Raw genomic sequence first — 23,768 nt, 5'->3', positions numbered from 1 at the left:
TTGATAAATGGTGGAAGTTAAGAATAAGCTCAAACAAGAGAGCAAACCTATTCTTTTGTTTGACCTGTGACTGATGAATTTAAAACCACTTACAGTAAATGTTACGCTTACCCTTAAGGTAGAAATACAAGTCTATAGAGTGGAGTGCTGGGAAGTGAGAGATACAATGAATTACTTGTGGTTTATGTTTAGAGGCAATGTGTTCATTTCCTGTGTTCTCTTATTGACCTTTATATTTAGACTGACATATTTCACGTCTGACAGCAGGTAACGAAAAGCGAAAGAGGGAAGCAAGCAGCACTTTGTACGTGGTGGAGAGACATGTAGTGAAACTAATGATGGTTTGGACGCCAAGACGGTTCACACAGAAGTACACCCGAAGAGAAAAGTGAAGGGGAACATAGTAAATTACTAAAACATTATACTGTTTAATTTGAAGTCCACAGGATTAAAGCAATGCATCATTTTCTCATGATTATTTTCACTGTCATCCGTGCTTAAGTCATTCTGTAAAAGCCTTTCTAAGAGATAAAGGCCTGAAGCTTGTGCTTTTCTGTCCACACTGGAATGTTTTAAGTTTACCTGAACAGTGGTCTCAGCTTGGATCTTTTTTTAAATCAAATTCCATGTCAGTCTATAACGCCAGCTTAGTTTTTTGGAACAAGAAGTTACCATCCTTGGGCAAGAAGGTAAGACTGGCAGGCTTGGCTAGCACCATGCACAAACACACATATCTGCCAATTAGTTCTGCATCACAAAACGATTGATTCCACTTACCTAAACCAAAACTTCTTAGATGGGGGGCAGAACTTGTTTCTCTGTGGAGTTTACATGTTCTCTCTGTTCCTGTGTTGGTTTCTCCCACAGTTCAAAAACATGGCTAAAATAACTGGTGTATCTAAAAAGGCCATGGATGTAAGGTGGACACATTTTTTTAAGTGTAAAGAATAAAGTGCTGCATGAATGTATAGTTAAAGTGTGACTTGTAGTTAAAAGCTCTTTGAGTGGTCTGGAAGACTAGAAAATAAATGTGATTATATTATATTACCTTTGCATCAACAAACACCAGAAGCATTACAGAATAATCTAAAAGGAAACAAATTACAGTCATTTTCTTCTGAGCTTACTGAGAGCAGAACTCAGAGTGGTTGAGGGAGGTCATAATATTAGAGTGGGAAATGTATTTACAAGTTCCACACATGCAAGATGTCCTGTTACTGCGTTGAGTGCACAGATTTACTCGCAATAAGCAATTTTTGTTCATTATTGATAGTTGTGAGGATTTTTGCAATCAGCGAGCATAGAGTTAAATTATTATAATGGTGATAAATATTGAATTCCAATTGAATTTTCTCACCATTTTCACTTTAAAAAGCTCTGGACTATATTGTGAAAGCATTAAATATGAGCAGCCTGTGGAGGTTAATTCCATTAAAAATGTTCCAAAAGGGACCAAAAGCACAAATGCAGTGAGAGCAGTTTTCAGGCCTGACAAACACCTTGGATGGTGTGCTGGGAGACCTGTCAATCAAATCTATTTCCATCAGGCTGTAAAAAAGATTTTTTTTCCCCAAATATTGCATGTTTGACATTTTAACATGAGACTCTCAGACTCAATTTTTCAGCTGCAAGATTGTTGGTTGATTCTGATAAAGAGGTAGAGTAACCTCATGCACAGTGTGTTTATATTTTGTTTTAGAACAAAGATTTGGTGAATTAACAGAAGAGATATTGGCTGTACAGTAGTTGGATCCAGGCTGCTTTACTCCTCAAATGACCTCTAACCTTTCACTATAGACATCTAGATTTAACTCATGAATCTTAATTTTAACACTTGACTAACACTAACACTTTAGCTCCCTGTGAGATGTGATGGAGTAGAAGCTAACAGAGGTGTGAAAAGCACAGAGATCTCAAACATGCCCATAAGTATAAATCTTAAGTAAACATATTTTGTTTTATTGCGCAACTGCCAGCATAGGGGTTAGAGGGAGACAAACACCACAGAGGTTTAATGTTTCATAGGTTTTATTATTCATCTGGAAAAGCCAGACAAGCACCATCCACAGCTAGAAAACAGGAATGCTGTCTGACAGGCTGACAAACATAAGGGAACGATGCGCCTCACCTTGGATGTATAAAACAACACAAGGCACGTTACCCTCTGTATGAAACCATCAGGCATTCTGGAGGATGCAGGAGCAGTCTCACAACATAAACATACATCAAAACAGTGGTTTTCTGTGACGAGAATAAACTCTACAGACGATTTTAATATGGACACCGCTGACTGAGTTCCTGAGTCCTGCAAAACAGATGACAAATTCTAGTGCTGTCCTTGATTGCAACCATGACAAAAAAGGTCAAAACTTTTAGGATAAGTTTGCAGTATTTTGTTATAACTGTTTTGCAATACTGACTTCTTAAGGAGAAAACTGTACCAGAGGGATAGCCCAGAGGCAGATGTGGATGTACTACAAATATAGAATTTGTTTTAAAGAAAAGAAGACAGAAGCCATCATTTTAGGTCCAGCAAGTTTCAGAATTTCCTGATGTCACACTCATCAGTTTACAAACAGAAATATCAATTATAAAACAGATACAGCTTTGAGTTGCTGCCCTGATGCTTTAAATCAAAATGAGTTGTTTTGCTGTAACATTTCTTGATGCATTTGAATCTTCAACAAAGCTCAACAACTACTGAACATGCCCCCTCACCTCTGTGTGTGTGTGTGTGTGTGTGTGTGTGTGTGTTCAATGTTATTCTAATGAACCAGATAAACCAGAGTGTCGCCAATGTCTACAGTTAGGCCGTTGTCAGCCAGAGTGACCTTCTTCTCCTCCAGATTGATGTTGAACACAGATTTGTTGGAGATGAGCAGTTTGCCTTGTTCCTCCTGTCCCAGGACAGGCAGCCGGCGAGGGCCGAGCAAAGGGTCCTCATACCTCATCAACTTGACTCTGGACAGATCTGGTGGAGTGAAAGTGGAAGGAGACAGAGGTGAGGCAAAACAGACAAGAAACATGGGAAACAAAACAACTGAGAAATGCAGAAGTACTGGAGGTGGGATAGATAAACCAGTACAGAAAGCTATGCTTGAGATTGGGGAAATTGGAGAATATAAAAGAAGAAGCAGGATGGAAAAATGAAAAGAAAGAGAGACTTCACTGAGATACACAGAAAAAAAAAATTGAGATGAGACATTACAGGCAGAGAACAGAGAAGTGAAAGAAAACAGGCTACAAAGAAAATTGGGTCATATATTGAACTGTTCTAAGCCAACATTATTCAGTTTTTCTTTTCAAATCTGAAAGCATAACACAAAACTAAAGCCAAACATAAAAGACAATATGGAAACAGCAGAAGCAGAACCTCTCAAAAGGCAGAGTGCCTGGTGGTGCAATCACAGCGGAAAGCTTTCTCAAGCGGTTCGCACAAATTTGATGAAGGATGGCTGGTGGTTGTTGTGTTAGCAACACACTGGCAGAGATATTTGCCACAGTTTTAACGGCATGATATGGCTGTCAGCTGTCATCAGAGAGCTCACATAAATTAGCTTGGAATTAAAGATGACTGAAGCGAAGGTAAATGAACGCTCTACAGTAAGTGTCTTTGTGCAGAGACACTGAGGCTGTCTAAATAGCTGAAAGAGAGTGAAAGAAAGAGAGCGAGGTGGTGGATCATCCCAATGCTACTTTGCTCAGCAAAGTTGTTAATGACATGAAGGAAGTTGGGACCACAGTCACCAAGAATACCATTGGCAACACACTACGCCGTAATGGATTGAAATCTTGCTGCGCCTGCAAAGTCCCCGTGCTCCAGAAGGCACATGAGGTCATGAACTGTAAAATCTTGGATGCAAACCTCCTTCCCCCACGCTGGGTCTTCCAGCATGACAGTGACCCAAAACATACCACCAAGGCAACTAAGGAGTGGCTAATGAAGAAGCACATTAAGGTCATGTGACCTAACCAGCCTTCAGATCTCAGTCCTATAGTAAATCTATGGAGTGAGCTGCTGAAAATTCAAGTTACCAAGCACCATCCAAGAAACCTAAATGATTTAGAGACTTTCTGTAAAGAGGAGTGGGCCAAACTCCCTCCTGAGATGTGTGCAAACCTCGTGACCAACTACAAGAAACATCTTACCGCTGTGCTTACAAACAAGGGTTTCTCCACTAAGTACTAAATCATGTTTGGCTTGGAGATCAAATACTTATTTCACACAATGACATGCAAATCAATTTATCACTTTTATGTAATTTATGTAAAGCTTGGGTTGGTATTGTCTCTCTTTATTAAAATGAAATTTTCATAAAATTAGAGATTGTTTATTTCTTTGTAAGTGAGTAAACTTACAAATTCAGCAGGGGACCAAGAAATTATTTTCCCCACTGTTTATTTAACCCCCTGTGATAAAGGCCCTTCTAGCTCAGTTATTCAGTCATGTTACTCTAAACTTTTCACAAATGTTAAGGCCACTGTGTACCTGGGGACATTTAAAACCTGAGGTATGGTTTCATACCCATCACACTGGCCCAGTCAATTCACTCTGTCACTCAAACCTTCCCCACTCCTATATGATTACAACAGGCTGGGGAAGAGTAGAAAAGATGGGTCAGAAAGATAGAAGAAAGATATAAGACAAATGTGTGTTGAACATCGCATGATGTTGGTTAACTGAACCCAAATGCTTTCAACTAAACTGAGCAAATACTTTTATCCTCTTGATTTAGTCACTAAAAGTCATTTTGGCTTTATTTATTTTTGTCTTACTAACCTTTAATGAGTCTGTTGACCTTGGCTAGCCTGCGGACGATGCTGTCTCTGCTGTCCCCCTGTCGGATGTCAACCTTTGTAGAAAACATGCCATTGCACGGCTGAGGGTTGACCAAGGACACAGAAACTCCAGGCTACGGGGATTAAAAAACGAGGAGAAAAGAAAAATGCAAAACTGGCTTTTTGATATGAGTATAAATAAAATAAATTTCTTTGTTCATCACTGGCTGCTGCACAAAATGAAATAGGTCAGTAAAATGAGCACAGCCATAAAGAACATATGAAAACTGTGGACAAACGTGTTAGTGAGGAAAAAAAGCTAAAAGTGATCCTCTAACACGCAAGTCTGGCCAAAGCTAATAAGCATTGAAAAGTATTTACCTCTGATCTGAAAACACTGAACGGTTTCCCTGGGCAACAGTCCTCCTTCACTTTGTCATCAGCCTCAGAAGCAAACAAGATGTCAATCTGCTCCAACTGTCAAAGAGAAACGATGGAGGGGAAAAAAGATAATCAGCTCAGCAGTGTAGTCCACAGGGAGTATGTTTACAGGTGCGTTTGGTATGCACACTGGCAAATGCTGGGCATACTAACCATGCTACAGTAATGGGAGACTAGTTTGTACTTGGGTCTTTAAAGAAGACCACAAATGGCAACAGACAAAGTGCTTCTCTCCTCATCTGTCCTATGATCTACAAGCCTATTTCAAGCCACACCAGTTAACCCACTTCTTAGAGTTGGTTTGTGAGTAAGGTAATGTATCACGCTTTTTTAGTCCTACATGATACAGCGTATTTCATTTCATTATGTCTTCCTTGTCATCAACTTATCTTTAGCTATGATCTATCAGAAACATGAGAATTTAAGCCGAGCTTTTGCTTTGATGTACATTAAGTGCAATTTTCCTTTTCTGTGGTTAAATCTGCTGGTTTTGCAGAAGTATCCTGGGGACTTTGGGCTTTTTTTCCCCCCCCTTTTTCCCCGCCTAGGCTAAGCTTTTGTGCAGACAGTGGTATTAAGGGGATTTTCTGCAGAGAACTGAGCTCAGGATTTCCTCAACTTACTTCTGCAAAGGGAGTAAAACTCAGCTTTAAAGCATCTCTGTGCGAGTTTGACATTTATGTGAAGACACACTGAACCAAAGTTCTGCACACTTTGCTGCACAGTTGTTGTCCAACAAATTTTAGACACCAACAACGTGGGGTAAAGGTTGGATCATAAAGCTTACCTCCAAAGAATTAGTCAAGTAGACCAGGTTCTCCATGAGAACTGCTCGCTCATCAAATTCCAGCTCCAAATCCAAAACTCTGGGTCCATTCTTCTCCAGGTTCTCCTAAAGAAAAAAAGAAGATCCCATCGTACATGATAAGAATCAGAGCTATCATCGCGAATGATCAACAAGGCAATGAATAATAACTCCATTGAGGAAGTGCAGAGGATTTCCTTGGTATAATTTTACACAGAAGCTGAGATATTTGGAAATATAAAAATTCATCTCATTACTGAGGCAATCGTGCTTTCGTTTATAATACAGCGCGCACACAAAGTTCATTGCTATGTTGATGCCACCACCACAAGATTATCAAGAAACAAATGTTTATGAGCCAAAAAAAGTTAAAAACAAACAAATAACGCAGGGAGATAAATCAACATGAAAGATACAAGACCAGCTTGAGAGACAGACCGTGGATGAATACAAAGCTCATCATGACTATTTATTAGCTTCATTCTTTTTGATCACTGCAGTGAAAGAGCGAAACCTGAACAAAGCCCAGAGCACAAGAGATGTGGCTTCTAAAATTTTAATAAGCAACAATGCTTCTGATCATTTATTAGCACCACTTGATCTTGAGTGAATATGTAGCTTTATATAACAGAAACAGCAACTGCAGGCATAATGTTATTTGTGATATTTGTATCATCTGGTGGCTACTGCTTTTAGAAATGTTTTTGTAACATGAAAGGTGGGGATGAAAATTGTAAATTAAGACATGCAGACCTGCGGCCGAGACAGTGAACAGAATTTTTGTGGATGCTGCAAATAAATGGAAAGTGGTTGACACAGCCCATCAAAAGTGTTTTGTGTTCTTTTCAATCAATAAACACGTTAAACTGTGCAGAACAAGTATTCCTGAAATTTCTCTGTAATGTCAGTGTAACACTTGTTCAAATTTTTCATTGTATTGTCTACAGTTTTGTTATTGTTTAACACAAAGCACTAAAAAAAAAAGAAAAGAAAAAAAAAAGAAAATAGCTTTTCAACTCCAATCTTCCCAACAAATTATCAGGGAAGACTTTCCACCAATCAGAAGTTGATCAGTGTGAAAAAACAGTCAACTTATGGGTTGGCTGTTGTGTAAGAGACTTATTAAAAAGGAAATCACAAGTGAAAAAACATCTCTGGAAAATTCCATCTATGTGTAAAGATGACAAAATGGTTTATGATCATTGGTGGAGAGTGGGCTGTGTACGTCTTCATAGTGAAACATTAATGTTGGCCTTTCAATATTTTTACCTTGATCATGGCTACAAAAGGCATGACTCTCTTCATGTATTTCTTCAGTTCTGGCAGAGCGCCTAGTTCACTCGCTATCACTTTGTTGTCCGGAAGGACCCCGTTGTTGGTCTAGACATACAAACAGGAACAGAAAAAGAAAAAAAGAAACAATTAATAAACTTAAACAAACAGGAGCATCGATAGGAAGACACAGAGAAACTGAAAGAATTCAATTACATAATCATTTAATTCTGAAATTACTGATTTACAGAAATAAGCATATTATTGCACCACTAGGCAGACCTGCAGTTCTTCAGCAAACAATAAATCTTCAAACCTAATGCTGTGAATAATGTTGGGCTTTGTGTGTTCGTTCCCTACCTTGTAGTGCTTGCCGAGCAGGGATAAGGCACTGTGCTGCCATGGAGGGTAGCTTTTGGCCACGTAGATGGTGCAGTGGGAGGGCTTGGCTGGAGGCTTGGAGTCACCTTTCTGTTGGAAGGAAAACAGGATTAATGTTTGTGTTTATAAGAAGCCTTTCACATTCATCTTGTTTATTCATACATCAGGTCCACAAAACAAGGTGGCCTCAATCAGATTCCAACAGGGTTTGGATTATTCAAGGAAAAAAGCCAAACAAACAAATGATCTGTGAACTTGTATTACATGACAGCTGACAATTGCACTGTATGTTTGTTTTCACAAATGTACCTTCATATTATATTGTCACAGTATGTAAAAAGTTGCACAGGTATTATTCTATAATGGGAAAATACTGGATATATGCGGCTGTGGGAAATGATTTTACTGTATGTTACTTGATAAAATATTCCATATTTTCTACGTGGGGGTGGGGTTTAGGGGGCCTGGAGCCTATCCCAGCCATCATAAGGTGAGAGGTGGAGTATACCCTGGCCAGGTTACCAAATTTATTTATTTTTTTTGGTTTTATTACTTTTTGGTTTTATTATATTTTTAATTTTTTGTACATACTCACAAATCCCCTTTTCTGGGCAGATTTAGAACTCACATGCTAACAACATAGATGTTGCTGCTGAGAACGCTTATGGTATGAAAAAATAACTATATTTAAAAAAGAAAAAGAAAAAAAAAAACCTTTTCCTTTCTCCTTTTTCTTCTCTTTTCCCATCATCTTTCCAATCCTACCTCAATGGCAACAAAGCATTTCCAGTAAATCAATAACGGGGGCCTGGAAACCTGAGATATTGCCTGTCTTAGATGTTGTCAATACTTGTTTTGCTTTTCTCTAAGCTGCCTACAGCCACTTATTGAAGTGCGGAACTGTTAACAAACAATAGACTGGCTTTCCTGCTGTGAACACAGACATAAGCTCGCAAGTGTATCAGAAAGGATATAGGATGCTGCTGTAGAGTTACATCAGTCTGTTTTATGTTGAAACTCAAAAGTTACAGCATATCCACGAAGGCAAAGTGTACAGACAACTTCATATCTTACCTTGCTTTTAGGCGGAAGCATGTAGGCTTTGAGGCGAAGACGAAGGTCGTGAGCAGTTTCCATCAAATATTGAGAGGAACGAATCAGAACCTCGTCCACGGGCCCAGCCACAGGCCATGATGCCTTCATCAGAGAGCCAGTCTGTCAAGCAGAAATAGAGAAGAAAAAACAGTCACTTAGTGAGCAGTGTAAACTTTTAAAAACTTTCATGGCTGGGCCCAGCTCCAGAATATCTGCTGGGACTGCTGTTCTCATACCAAGTAGTACACAGCCTCAGATCCTCAAGTAGAAACCTGTTAATTGTTCCCTCCTCAAGTTTAAAGACAAAAAGGCAATCAAGTGTTTGCTGTTAGCCCTGCCCAGGAAATCTGGCTTGCCTCATTAGTGTTTTCTTATTAATCATTTATTTAAAAAAAAAAAAAAAAAAAAAAAAAGCTTTCTGGAAAAAGAAAAAAAAAAAAAAGCTCATATGTAAGGCTTTCTATAAAATATACATTTTAGTATAGATTTGATTTCTTTTGACATTTTTAACTCCATCGTTTTCTTTTTACTTTTAGATTTGTATGTTAATTTGAAGTTATTCATTACAATTGGAATCACACTGTATCTTATTCCAATTTTGAAATTGCAGTTAAATCTTGCACGGCCTATGCTAAATTGATTAGTAATTTCTTTTTAAATTTTCTCCTAGTTTGTTCTCTTACTCTGTGTTTCTGTGAAGCATTTGGGTAGCATTGGTTTTGGTGACTGCTACACAAACTTTAGTGTTATCATAACTACACAACCAGAGGTCACAATGGTATCATAACAGTGGCATGTGTAAGTTCTCTGTGTACCGAGTGCCTCTTAGCTCTTTAGTTAGTGGTAGTGAACACATGACTGGAGAACATACTGGTGTTGGGGCTTTTTTTGTTGCCTAGCGACAGCCAAAAACCCATTTCCATCACAGCTGCACTCCTTCATATTCATAAATTTGAGTGTTAAAAATATATTTGTCTCCCTGTGCTATTTGAAGTGTGCACCTGTGTGTGCATTTGCTTCATGCTGCAGTGAGAAAAAGATCCATAGTGCGAAGATATGCTCCCGGTGGATATGTACATCAACAGTGAGAAAGTCAGTAACCATTTCACACAGGTAATAAGCAGCGGGCCCAGAGCTACCCAGAGGTCTACCTAAAGCTGTAGCTTTCAGCTCCTTGATCCCAATTCTACTCATGAATACAAACAAACACTGGATGTTAAAATGTTTCTTTTGACTGTATTCCTGTTTTACTCTAAAATATACAAGACAGATAAGAACTAAGGACAGAAAGGAGAAGTTAGATATGAGTCAAGTCAGAGCACAGAGCCAACTCAGAGCCTGAAAACAGGAATACGACGCTAAATCCATGTGTTTCTTACCTTGCCAAGCAGACCCCAAGTGTATTCACAAAGGTGCGGGCAGATGGGGGCCAGCAGCAGAGTTTGCCTTTCTATGAACTGGAAGACAAGGTCTCTGTGCATGCCTTCGATGGCCAGCTCCCGATACTTATCTTTGGCTGCCTAAATACACACAATAAAACAACACAAGGTTCATCAGCGAAACTCGAGTCAGTCTCTTCTACTGATTTAACGATGACCGCAGTATCTGGAATCTAAATGCTCTACTACTGTTGTAGATTATGGGTACTTGAAATCATGCTACATTGTCTCTTATATGATCTCATCAAATTATTAAGGACTCTCAGAGGTGGAATTTTATCAATTTAATTTACCTGAAATTCGAAAAAGCCACTTTTCAAAGCCTCCTTGTACATCATCCTCTCATAGTGCTGCTCTGTCTTCAGGATGCCTGAATTCATCTCACTAAACAGGAAAGAAAATTATTTTTTAAAAATGTACTTTCAAAACATTTAACCACAATCAGGCTTTCGCCTTACATTTATTAATGCAGACATAGCTGTGGATTCTTTTGCTTTATCAAGGCTGAAATTCAATAAATTTCAGAACTTGTAAATCCTTTTCATTCCAGACACTTTTAAATCCTCAGACTACCTGGAAAAAACCCGATCATTAAAGGTGTCTGCAGGTCCCGTCCTCAGGTTGTTCTGGTTGGCAATCATCTCCTTCACCCATTCCACCCAGGTGTAGAGGCGCAGGATGCCAGCATCAGCCATGGTCTCTACAAAGTTAGCATCCTCCACTGTGTCTCCAGCATCCGCTAGAGCCAGACGCATACCTGAGAATGGAAATGAGAACATGTGTTAAAACAGCAGAATGTACAGGTACAATATAATAGATGTAAAACTGATATACGGTCACTCTCACAAACGCAACTGCCTTTGTAATTTGCTCCAGTTTAATATCCAATTATCTGAATCCTCTATTCAGGATATACAATGAACACAGCACTTTTTTTCTATTCTGCAAAATAGTTCAACAAAAGGTGAAGTACAGAGGCTCTGTGGAAAATTCCAAAGCTTGAGAAAACGTCAGTTATTCAGCAGACATCCCTCCTAGCTTTAAGACAGGAACAACTTTATGTGTCTATCTGCTGGCAGACCATGAAGCTGTTTCCTCCCACAGCAGGATATCTTCTATAGAAGCATGAACTATCCATCTATTCTTCAGCTCACTGAAGATATATTAAAAAAAAAAAGAAGGTGGAAATTATCCATCTATCCATCGCTAACATAAAGGAAAAAAGTAAACATATAGAGAGGAAAAACACAAGTCTTCAATTCCCTGTGGATAATCAACATTATACCAAACATATAAGTTGTAATGTTCTCACTTTCCAGCCATTTCTAAAAGCACAATTTATCTTCCTCTTATATTCTTCTAAATATTTTATTTGCTTTTTATCTTTTGAAACCGCATTCCTTGAATATAATACATCTGTAAATACATAATACATGAATGATAGAGGCAATTCTTTTGCAACAACAAAACAAAATGTTGAACACTAATTAAAAGCTTCTCATCTTAGAACACACATTGATATTGAGAACATCATGCATTCTCTATTTTAAAGTGTGCATATTACATAATTATACAGAAATGTCTTACTTACAGTCCACTGACTGACCTGACAAATACAACAACTCATAATACTCAACATCAAAACCTCATCTATCTTATCAAAATGGGTTCATTTTCTAAACACCATCACCAGGGGATAAGAGATGTTAACAATATAATCATCCATAACAGCCCATGCACTGGGAAAACACAGTTGAAATCTGTTCCAAATGTACACCTGAAGTGTTTTCTCCCAGGTTTCATGGTAAGATGAAAGCGCCATTGAGAAGAAAACTATGAAGAGGGAAAGAAATAAAAAAGACAGAAGGAGAGATAAATCAAGAAGAAACTGATTATACCGTCTGCTGAAAACTTGTCAATGGCTTGGCTGAGAGTGAGGAAATTTCCAGTTGATTTGGACATCTGGTCGATAAAAGAAACAGATGTTAGCAGTCGCAATCTTTCAGGTCTGCCCACCCACACAGTCTTTCTGTGTTTAAAACCACAAAAGAACCCAACTACAAAATACAATCAGCAGCAAAAACAGAAAATGGCATTCCTAAAACCATTCAGAACTTAAAGCTTATTTGAGAAATGTTTGGCTGTTATGTTTAAAATCTGTCGGTCAGTCAAGGAACACAAAAGATCCCATCAAATGAAACCAGAAAGAAAGCGAGATTTCATGTTAACCAGGTAACTTTAGCCCTAGCTTTCCTGGACTGTGAAGGCAGTTCTAACGGGGGGGACCTCTGTGCGTAGAGAGTAGCAGAGTCTAAAATTTTTCTATTGTATCTAATATCTTTGTATTTCTATGATGAGCATTAGTGGTCAAGGTAGAGTGGTCAGAGGCTCTCAAGGCCAATCCTTTCATGACAACAAGCACTTAGCTAGATTGGGAAACCCTGTGTTATTTTAGTGAGATGATAAACTGCTTCATGTGACCTGCTTGACTAAACTGACTAAACTGCAATAACAGAAAGATATTTTTTTATTAGTCCTTCATTTATCCAGGTAAAAAAAAAATCTCATTGAGATTAAAAATCTCATTTCCAAGAGAGACCTGGTATCATGGCAACAAAATATCCTTGTTTGTTTATATATGGGGTATGTTAGACTTGGGGCATGGTACAGGGTCCTAAACTTACAGGGTTATAACCTAATAGCAAATTAAATGATTTTAAAGTAATACATACAGCTTAATACTTCACATACCTTTTCAGAGTTGAGGAGCAGATGTCCATTAGCTCGCACTGCTTGTGGCCACTTCCCGCTGTAAAAAAGAAAAAAAAGAGAGAGAAAAAAAATTATTTTTTTTAGTGTTATCTTGTTATTTTCATCATTACTGCCATTATCATAGGGAAGTTTACCCAAATGCAAAGCTGAGCTCAGTTTATTAAAAATAAAAATAAAAAAAATTCAGCAAAACAAAAGGAAGATTGGCAGTATGTTAAAAAACATCATTATGACACTGATAACATTACACTGTATTGTGATTATTGATTTACATCTTAAATGGTAAAAAGCACAGTATTATCACATTCTGATAATGCAACATTACCAAAACCTTAAAAAAGGCATATAGTACCTGACATAATTATAAATATTCTATTACTGAATCTGAATTATTGTCATCTCACCTTACTGTAGTGTCACCGTAACATAATGTAAAAAAAAAAACCCCCAAAACTTATTTTAACTTATGTACATAAATACAGAAAGAGTTACGGAAACTACGGCAAAATAAGATCAAATCCAGTGAGTCCGAGCCAAGAGTGACATCAAATAAGGGTATAAAACAGACTCAAAAGGACTGTTTCCATGGCAACCACTAGAAACTCCAAAAAGTTACTCATCTAAGCCAAGAATTAGACCAGTGTACCAGTCGTGAACTGCTGAAATGTTTTTACACACTTACTTTTGCATGTATTAAACTAATGGGATATAATGTGTTAATTAGAGCTCTTTAGAGATGCTTGTTGTGTTGGGCACACTTGCCAAAAATATTCATTTAACTGTCAATCACATTTTTATGGAATATCAGCTAAGTGGATGTGAAAAAAATGTCACAATTAGACTAGAGAACATCATTTTTGTAGCATGATAAGAGTGTCATTCAAAGCTGATAGCTGGAGGTTCGAAATTTTGTTTGTCGCCCCTCATTCCTGTCCTCTTTTTTTGTTCTGGTCAGTCCAGTGGGCAAACTTACTTGTCTTTGGGCCACATGGCCACATGGTTGTACAGATAATATGACAAATGGTTGGGCACCAGATCTTTGCCAGATACACGGACATCCACGGGGTACCAGTACTCAAACTCCCTTCTAAGCCTCTGCAGATGCTCTTTAGGGATGTTGGTCTTAGGGAACGGAGAAGTCTTAAAGAAGATGAAGTCCCACACCTCTCTAGTCATCTGCTCTGGCCTGTGGTAGAGAAAAAAAGAGAAAAGACATAAATGAGGCTAGAAACAGAGACTTATTGTGTTCAAGTGAGGTGAAAAGAAGAAATTGAATGCTTGGTGTGACTGTGTGCATTTTATATAATTCAATAGCTGACTGTACATGCTTCATTTTAATTTGACATTTATTTTAGTGCAAAAGAAGGGACGAGACTTAAATGAACAATGATTTGGAATTACTGATTTCTGCATATTTGTGTGCACATGCATGTGATGCATCCATACTTGATTCCCAGTGGTGACTCTCCTTGGCCGTTAAGCACACCTCCCTGCAGAAGGTGGGCTACGGTGTAGTAAGCCATGTAGATGGTGGAGTCTGACAGGGACTCAATCAGCCACTGCTCGTCCCAAGGCAGCCGCGTTCCTATGGTAACCAGGGGATGTACACACACACACACACACACACACACACACACACACACACGAAGGAGAAAGAAAACCAAAATTATTCATTTTATGACAACCGACATCTCATCTGTTTTAAAACAATGTTTTCTTGTCAAACTGTACACACTGGTGCCAAATATTGAGGAAATGTAGAACAAAGTCTTGGCTTTACTGTGTGATCTTCTGTACACAAGCCGAAATGTAACTCTGTTGTCAAATAAACCAAATCAAACCAGACACCAAAGTAACTTGTGCTTTCACACAAATAGTTTGACACTTTTTTCCACAGATTAGATTTTTAGGATTTTGGAATCCCTGTTTAGAAGAATTTACAAAAGATCAACTATTTAAGCAGCCTGAGATCAGCTAAACTCAGGTTGGTGACAATGTTAAACGTCTTACAGGCTAATTGTCTGGTAAAATGACTGGATAGACTTTGTGTTTTTTATTCTTAAAACATGTGGAGAGATTTATACAGTGAGGAACAGTTTACAGCTAGCCTAGACTGTACTGCAGTGTCCTGCGCTGAATGCCAGCTGGCCTTCAGTCTGCATCTATTCTTATAAAAACCATCAGAGATGGAGTGTTGCTAGGTGTCCAATCATTAGTCCTTTGTCTCCATCTATAGACCAAGAGCATCGCTCAAATACAAGTTCAAATCTTTATATAAAAAAAACTGTTTCCAATTAGACAATCATGATCTTAAAAGTGCCAGAAAAGCTAAAGATAAATAAGAGTGATGGTTAGTTACCGTATAAATATTTACTGAACACACACACACACACACACAGAAACCACCTACCAAGACCATAGGTACGTGAGCAGGCATGCTCCTGCAGCCAGTCCAATGTTGCCTCAAAGTTTCTTCTGGTCTCCTCACAAAATCTGTATGGTGTTGCAAAATGAAACATAAAAACAAAACAAAACATGAATTAGACAAGACTTTGGACTGAAACATTTTATTTCCAGCATAAAGCTTATAGGCAAATAATAAATTGGTGTTCTGAACCTTTACAAGATCCCCCACAAAAACACTAGAAAAGACAAATTTGATATATAATGCAAATCAATTGCATCAGAGATCTTACGTTTCCAATGACTTCAGGGCTTCGTTGGCCTGCTGCTTCCACTCAGCATCCCCATAATCCAAATACCTGTGGGATAAACAAATAATATTTGCATAAGGCTTATTGAAGACAATAAACACTAAAAATGTTTTTAAAAAGTTAAAATTACAAGAGTTTCATGACCAGAATGACTGAAACTAGTTTAAACTTAACCAGCTGTTAACTTTTTGTCACTTTGTAATTCAAAGTATCAAACACCAACAATTATAACTTTATTTTACAGTTCCAGCAGCACTCACCACTGGTCACAAAGAGCCACCACACACTCGTCAGCTGAACGTGACATGACCTGCTTTTCTGGCTCCATGTAGATCATGGCTTCTCCCTGGAATACATGAAAATAGAGTCAATAATAATAATAATACAGAAATAAATAAACAACTTTTTGTGACTCTGCAAATATTTTTTTTACCCTTTCAACCATCATCTTCTGGATGGGCTTCTTGACATCCTGGACCTTCTGGCCCTTGTAGCCTTCCACAAGCATGATCTAGGACAGAAGATTATTAGCAGAAAGTCAAACACACTGATGCACTGTTTGAACTATTTACAAGATTTACCAGCAAATGAGCTATGCCTCACAAATGGTTACAGAACTTCTTCTTGCTTCAGTGTTTAACGATGGTAAACAGAAGAAAACTACCTGAGGGTACCTAAAAATCCACAGACAGTTGATGAATGATTTAGGCTAGCCTTAAGCTTCGAACTACTTGATTTGTGCCTGGGAGATAAACAATACAAGCTTCAAACCTAAAACGTATACCTGCAGGGCTTTTGCAGACAGACCGCATTTTGTTCACTAACATAGATGCTTTGAATGCTAATGGCACTCACCCCTTCATAAAATCCCTTCAGATAAACCTTCTCCTTGGCTTCAGCCAGTTTCTCCTTGTCATTCTGGCTCTGAATCTTCAGCTCATCACACACCAGAGGAGCAGACAGGTTGCCATATCCTGGAATCTCAATGATAGGGATCTGCACACAAATAAAAGCACAATGACTTTGCATGGTGACACTGAATGCATGAATTTTGTGCAGCATAAGTAAAATGAATGGACTTTACTAGTTCAGCTTACCGGCTCAAAAGGCAGAACCATCTTGTCCTCAATTCCATACTTCTCCCGCAGCGCCTTTTATTCCAAGTCCAAGAAAGAACAGTGACATCAACAAAAAGGATGTGAGAAGAAATGACTACATTTTGCCCACAAAACTAACATCAAATTAAAATATTACGCACTTGAACTTATTGCTGGATGGTATCAGAACCTTTATATTTCTTTTGATTCTGATATGGAAATGGTAAATAAGTGTAGTGATTTATTGATACATCTGTACACATAAATGGAAATACAGCAGATAAGGCAAAAACAGAGTCTGCACAATTCTAATGAGCTATTCAATGCAACTTGAACTCTCTTAGGCAAATTTTCTTGTCGTTTCTTTAAGTAGCCTTTGCAAATAGTTCTCCAGGCTTCTTGGAGGACATTCAAAGCTCTTCTTTGGATGCTGCCTGTCTTTTGTTTTGTTCTCCGTTAGTAGGATCCCACAGTTTCAATAATGTTGAGCTCCGGGCTCTGGGGAGTCCATCACTTGACTGATGGCGTTCCACTTGGTTTTATTCATGATTAATTTACTGAAATGTGTCTGGGATCATGGTCATCCTAAAACATGACGACATTACCACAGAAAAAAACCTTTCTGGGTTTTTTTGTTTGTTTGTTTGTTTTTTTGGTGGATTAAAATGTCATGATACTTTTTGTATTCATCATTCCATCAGTTTTAACAAGATCACCAACATCACTGGCTGGAACGCATGACAGAGCCTCCACCGTGTTTTACAGATTTACAGCTATTCACACTCTCTGTTGTATTTGTCTCCTGACACCAAAATTCCAATTTGGATGAATCACTTCCTAAGACCTGCTGCCACTGATTCCATCATGTGGTGTAATTTGGCATACCTCAGCCTTTTCTCCCTGTTTTCTTTAAAAATCTTGAAAGCCACCTTTCCTGTGTCAGGTTTTTGCTGTAGTTTTTCACATTTCTTAAAGAAATGACTTTTAAATCATGTTCAACTGCTATAGATAATTTTTAGGACTGCCACTCCTTGTTGTGTTCTCCACTTGTCCAGATTCCTCAAAAAGCTAATTTCAGAACATACTGCACATCATGTCCAGATATGTTTTCCTCTAAAAGCTTATTGTAAATCACCTTGTTGGTACAAAAATAATATTTTATGACTGTGAAACTGTTCAATCATTAGCATTTTTTGTGTTTTCAGAACACGAGAAACTCGTTTTTTTGACAAGCTGCTAGTATCAAAAATGCCTGAAGTAACAAAGTTCTTCGATATGTTGACTGTCATGTGTAGACACAAAACTATTCATCCCTCGAGTTAGGTGCCTTTTTCCGCTTTGATCAGATCAGACAAAAAGACTGGATTAAAAAATGAGTGCAAAAGAAGTCAATATCCAAAGAAAAACTTTGAAAAATACAAAGAAATGCAGGATGGCTCAAGACCTTTTCGTAGGTTTATATCGTCACCTGTTTTTTCTTGATGTCCCTGAGAGCAGCAATGTCATCAGGAGCATCAGATGGTACACTGGTAACAACCCCAGTACCTAAGACAGACAGGAAAGACACAACAATGCATAAAATCTATAAAATGATAATGCAGTTTTTTTATTCTTTTCCCTTACCCTTCATAACCCTCAGAAACATGATGACACAGGGGGCATTTATTATTAAAATTGTGACATATCAACTTAGTCATTGAGAAATTCCAATTATTACTAACTCTACAGAGATTCATCAATAGGACACATGAGTACAAAGAGACAAACTACTACCCTGGAGCAACACAGACAAGAAAAATAGAGAAGTCTGACTTCTAACAGAATAGAAACACTCTGCAATAAGTCGATTTTAAATGATTGCAAATGTTATGCGCTGGAGGGAAACAAGAACTTATAGCATCCATCCTTTGACATTGCAAACAATGCTTCTGAATTCTACCTTGACCTTGTCCTGCTATTTTGAGTCCCAAGAATTTTTCTATATAGCTCAAGCAAAATAAGACAGTGTTATAAATGAGGATAAATCAAATTTCAGTCAGATTCTGTGCAGAAGACAGCAAGAGGTGGAAAAACTGAACTATTTAGAACTACTTGTGATTAGGGCTGTGCGATATGACCAAAATCTCATATCCCGATATAAGAATTCTATCGTCGATAACGATATAAATCACAAAAATGTAACATTTTCTGTAAATTCTGTGAATCTCGGGCAGCTCGACTTGCGTGAAGTGTTTCCAGCTGCGCGTCATGTAGCTGGAGTCGAGTGTTTTAACCGATGCATGAAACGATACATTTTTAGACATAAGTTGTAACAGCCGCCGTTTTCTTTGTGAGCATTTATTACACAGCGTGCTGCGGGGAAAAGCCTGTTCTAACGTTTGAGTCTAAAGGTTTATTTTTTTTAGCACCTGGCGGCTCTTTTTTACTTCTCATCCTTAAATAATCTGCTCTTTCACGTGATTCAGTTTATTTTGAAAAGTCTCAACAGGATCTTGAGCTTTATTGTGAAAGGTTTATGTGGAACATAAACAAGCGGACACGCGATGGTGTTACCATCCTTGTTGCTAACCACAACGCATAAAAAGAGGCGCTTGTCCGTCTGTAGTGTGTTTATATTAAATATAAGAGAAAGAGAGAACTTTAAGAAATTAATATAGTCACTACAGTGACCATCAAAACGATGAAAAAATATTACAGTAAACAGTTTATTTTGCGACACCACGAAACAAACGATAGCGTAAAATGAAACATAGACGTTTTTATAACATCATCCGATATATATTGTTATATCGAACAGCCCTACTTGTGATTGCCAAGTACATAAGAGAGGAGGGTGCCACTCCTCAGGAATATTCCTGCTGTTTTGAGTGCAATCAGCAACAGCGTCCATCTACAACTATGATGCTTAAATGTGAGAAATTTCTGCCTCAAAAGAAAAGGCACAATTTCTCAAAAACAAAAATGTACTGAAATTTAAGCTACAAATCTAATCCTAGCGTTTTGGCTCATACCTTTATCCTCCTTGATGGTGAGCATAGGGAGAGCATAGATGATGTTATAGGAGGTCAGAGGAGCACTCAGGGCACAGCCGAGGATATCCTACAAAGACCAAAAAAAAGAAAAAAGGCCACTGAATTAGATACACGAACTGCTGGTTTAATATTAGATAGCATTTTATTTTTTATTCCACTGAAATTAAATAAATCCATCTAAATGATCTGAACTTATTTGCTGTAGCTGGAAGCAGCACATGAAAAAAGTAGTACCTGTCCCAGTACTTCCATTATTACTGGCACCACTCCATTTTCCTTGGTGAAGCCCTGGAAAGACATATTCCTGGCAGCCCTTCTGGTGGAGATGAAGACGTCCCCACTGGTTGTCTCAAAAGCAACATACTTCATGTCAGGTCTCACCCAGCAGTTGGTCTGACCAAACATGGTCTCTGGTCTAAGTGTAGCAGCCACCAGGAAGATGTTTTTGCCTTTCATACCGCTGTGGGAAGTACCGAAACTAAGGCTTAGTGACAGGATTTAAAAAGGATGACAGTTATATTCAAGGGGATTAAATCAGTCTCTTTGTAAACCTGTCATCTCCAAGAAAGTTTTGTTTTCTTTTTTGTGGAAGTACAGCATTAAGTATTTGTTACCTGCTATAAAAGACCTTGGATTTGAATTTTGCTGTGTAGGGTTCAACGACCTTCATCTTGATCAGGGTGTATTCCTGAGGTCCAACTCCCTATAAGTGAAGCACAAATGTTAAGGAAGAAAATTTGATAAATAAAAGTTCCTCAATCACTACAATTTAAATTGTAAGAAAGTTTTGTGGTAAAATAAGTAAAACAAACATTTTTAAGCATTTCCTGCAGTAAATCTGTGGTTAAATACACCTCAACATTGTCACTTTATTAGGTATTAAGTCACTTTGAATGTGGCATTGTTGTTGCTGCTGTTATTAGTCTACTTGGTTTTTATGACACAACCATCTCTAAAGACAGAATGATCCAAAAAGTAGAAAACTGCTTCGACCTGATAGGAAAGCAACAACAACTGAAATAAGCCCTTGTTACAGACAGAAGGACATCTCTGGATGCACAACATATCGAAACTACGAAGCAGAAGACCACATGGGGCCCCACTCCTGCTAGTTCTTGTTCTGACAAATCTGCAGCAACTATGTGATGCTATCATGTCAATATGGATGGGGCCAACCCTGACACTAGTGAGGTGTACCTAATCTTAAACAATACTACAGTTTCAGAATAAATAATTTTTTCTGTCAAGCTGAGGACGTCTACCTCTCCTGTCTGTCTGTCATGGTCCATGCATGGCTGTCCATCCTTGGGACAGTAGATAGTATACCTGCAGGGGAGTTCAGAATAGTCACGATATAGACTCAATAATATAAACAGAATATACAGACTCAGAATAGACTCAAAGAAGACTAAAAGGAAGACATCAAATTAAACAGAATTGGGAAAGAAAGCCACTTGAAAAAAAAAACCAAACCTTGTGGTAGACGACAAGAAAACCTGAAAGCATCTCACCTTTTACCAAATTTGATCTTTTTCCTCTCTTTTAGAGTAACAAACTGCCACCTGACAAAGGAGTCGTAGAAGGGGTTCACGTCTGTGGTGATGAATGAACGCCTCCAGTCCACCTATGAGGTAATGACATAACAGCATGTCAGCACAACTGAATAAATTCAGTGCCTTCCTTTAGCCATGAAAACATGGATGCATCAATGTCACTGTACTTTTTGTGTCTCTTATTTAAAAATTACAATGTTTTGCCACATGAAACTGCATGAATGTTTAAAAGGTATGTGCAGTTTAGTCTTAAAAATAATTTTAATCAAACCACAGACAGATAAAACAAACAAACAGAGAAAGCCACCTTGACTCCCATCCCTTTGAGATCTTTGACAGCCAAAGGAGGGAAGTAATCCAGCCAGTGTTCAGCATCAGCAAACTTGACAATCTCCTGGTCAGTTAAGCCCAGAGACCTCATGATGTCCCACTGGAAAGCGGTGGATCCAGATTTGGCCATTGCTTTACTCTGGCAAAGAAACAAGAAAGAGATTGCAGAATGTTAACAAACTTTCTTTTATCTGAAAAAATGAAGCCATACACTACTTAGATAACAGACTAATTTTTTACACCTTCAAACCAAATTTTATGGTACTGCTTTCATCTTAACTCTGCAAATTCTGTCCTGGGTAATAAAGGCCTTAAAAAAACAGCTCAAGCTTTTGTCATAATAGCATAAGTATAATAAATTCATTTTGAAAATAGCATTTCTGCCCTGTGATCCTAACCTTTTTGCCCTTTGCTTTGTCCTTGATAATGATTTCATCAGATGTTGTTTGCTGTTGTTTCTCTTCTTCCTCCTCCTCTGGAAACTGTGGGGGGTTTCCATACAACTCCATCTCTCTCTTCAGCTTGTCTGCACAGGCCTGATGGATACAATTATTGATTAAAAATATCAGAAAAAACACAAAGATCTGTTTAAGAGAGATGGATTATGACAGATAGATAGTAGCATAAAACAGTTATGTTAAAAGTTGATTTTGGGACAATAAGAACAAACTGTAATTGCATGTTTATATGATGAAAAGTGATAAGATTATGTCAGATTATAGACACCTAGAAATCTTATGAAAAGTTTCTGAATAAAAAAACCAAACCCAACATTACTTACTTTGATCGGCATTCCTGTACAGTGCAACCCGAATGGAAAGAGGCATTTCTTTCCCTTAAGAGACTGGTAACCAACAGCAAACTGCAGGAAGACAAATGAACAACAATCGGTAAGAGACCACATATCAAATTTCTCAATCTTAACTTATTTGCAACAGGTGGTGACTCAGGTCGATGTCTGCCTTTAAACTTACCTCACATTTTGAAAAACTGAATGTATGGCCAAGGTGCAAACGGCCATTCATGTAAGGATAGGGAAAGGTGACCAGGTACTTGTTTTTACTAGAAGGTAAAAAAAAAAAAGGTAAGGTAAAAAACAAACAAACAATTTAGCTGCAACCCAACAGGTTTTCCCAATATTGTAGTGTGAACTATGAAACAACATCAGACAACATGATTCAGCAACAAAAATGTACTACATACCTATTACAATATATTTAGTTCTACAAGGAAGTTCTACAGAAACTACTTTCACATTCCAGTGTGCTGCAAATCTTTGGAAATCTTTCTTTATATATGGGCTTACAGTTGCATATTCTCTATCTGGAACAATTTGAGAAATACTGTAAAACTGTTCAGAAAACTGATCACGTAGTTGTTCTTGAAAACTGAAAAGATACTCACTTTGTACTTTCCCCGACTGTTGTCGGTGCATCTTGCTCAAATGTTCGCTCCCTCTCCCATTTCTCCTGGATTTCCAATTCAATCTTTCTCAGGAAGTCCAGCTTTGCTGTTCCTTTCCGCTCCTGAAATGTACCGTCGAGCAAATAATCACAAACTGAATGTCATAACAATAACAGCCGCAATATCCAGCTTAACAGAGTCAGACTTTTTTTATTTCTGTAATTGTCTCAACAGCTCATGTTAGCTAACTTTGCTAACAGCCACATTGAATTAATGCTCTATGGCAGAAATTTTCTTTTTTACAAAAAACTAGCATCAACCATTTCATACTGCGAGTAATTAAAAGATTGGACCTACCGTCATTTTGTCTAAAACTGCAAGTAATTAGTTATACTGTTCAAAAAGAAGAAATAGTGTCTAGTTTGACAAGAGAAACCCACGCCACCGGTGCCTGGCTGATGACACCGTTCGCTTGGTTTTCTGGGAAATGTAGTCCATCTGACTTTTCAGACGTATCTTAACCTATCTGTTGTATTTGCACATTAATTAGAATAGCTAAGATTTATTAATCTTAATTACTTTGATAAACAAATACAAGCCCTCATATGTGCGGCTTTTTTTTGTTTGTTTGTTTGTTTAAATGCATAATAAACA

The 23,768-nt window shown here is 38.0% G+C and overlaps 1 protein-coding gene across 1 annotated transcript; it reads right to left on the bottom strand.

Annotated features, from left to right (window-relative positions):
• Nucleotides 1-2,010: 2,010 nt before the first annotated feature.
• Nucleotides 2,011-23,621, bottom strand: lars1b (leucyl-tRNA synthetase 1b). Its single transcript, XM_026181418.1, has 32 exons — nt 23,472-23,621; nt 23,115-23,236; nt 22,685-22,772; nt 22,492-22,572; nt 22,109-22,246; nt 21,688-21,849; nt 21,339-21,451; nt 21,090-21,153; nt 20,442-20,530; nt 20,062-20,287; nt 19,807-19,894; nt 18,264-18,340; nt 16,796-16,849; nt 16,554-16,694; nt 16,132-16,209; nt 15,959-16,044; nt 15,681-15,746; nt 15,395-15,477; nt 14,431-14,569; nt 13,958-14,170; nt 12,964-13,021; nt 12,111-12,174; nt 10,786-10,969; nt 10,506-10,596; nt 10,153-10,293; nt 8,753-8,893; nt 7,658-7,768; nt 7,295-7,405; nt 6,008-6,112; nt 5,161-5,256; nt 4,781-4,913; nt 2,011-2,971 (listed from the first exon to the last, which is right to left on the bottom strand). The coding sequence occupies exons 1-32, from the start codon at nt 23,475-23,477 to the stop codon at nt 2,766-2,768; spliced, it is 3,555 nt and encodes a 1,184-aa protein (XP_026037203.1). The 5' UTR covers nt 23,478-23,621; the 3' UTR covers nt 2,011-2,765.
• Nucleotides 23,622-23,768: the final 147 nt, after the last annotated feature.

The sequence above is a fragment of the Astatotilapia calliptera genome, chromosome 10 (genome assembly GCF_900246225.1).
Source record: "Astatotilapia calliptera chromosome 10, fAstCal1.2, whole genome shotgun sequence".
Classification (NCBI taxonomy): Eukaryota; Metazoa; Chordata; class Actinopteri; order Cichliformes; family Cichlidae; genus Astatotilapia; species Astatotilapia calliptera.
The sequence above is the reverse complement of the archived record's forward strand: the minus strand, read 5'-3'. Positions and strand labels throughout refer to the sequence as shown.

What these genes read in the sequence shown, in the direction of transcription:
- lars1b (XM_026181418.1), bottom strand. An exon ending in AATGATCGGGTTTTTTCCAG is followed by an intron (nt 10,597 to 10,785) that starts GTAGTCTGAGGA and finishes TTTCCTGTTTAG; the next exon opens with TGAGATGAATTCAGGCATCC. An exon ending in CTTTTGTAGCCATGATCAAG is followed by an intron (nt 6,113 to 7,294) that starts GTAAAAATATTG and finishes TTTTTTCTTTAG; the next exon opens with GAGAACCTGGAGAAGAATGG.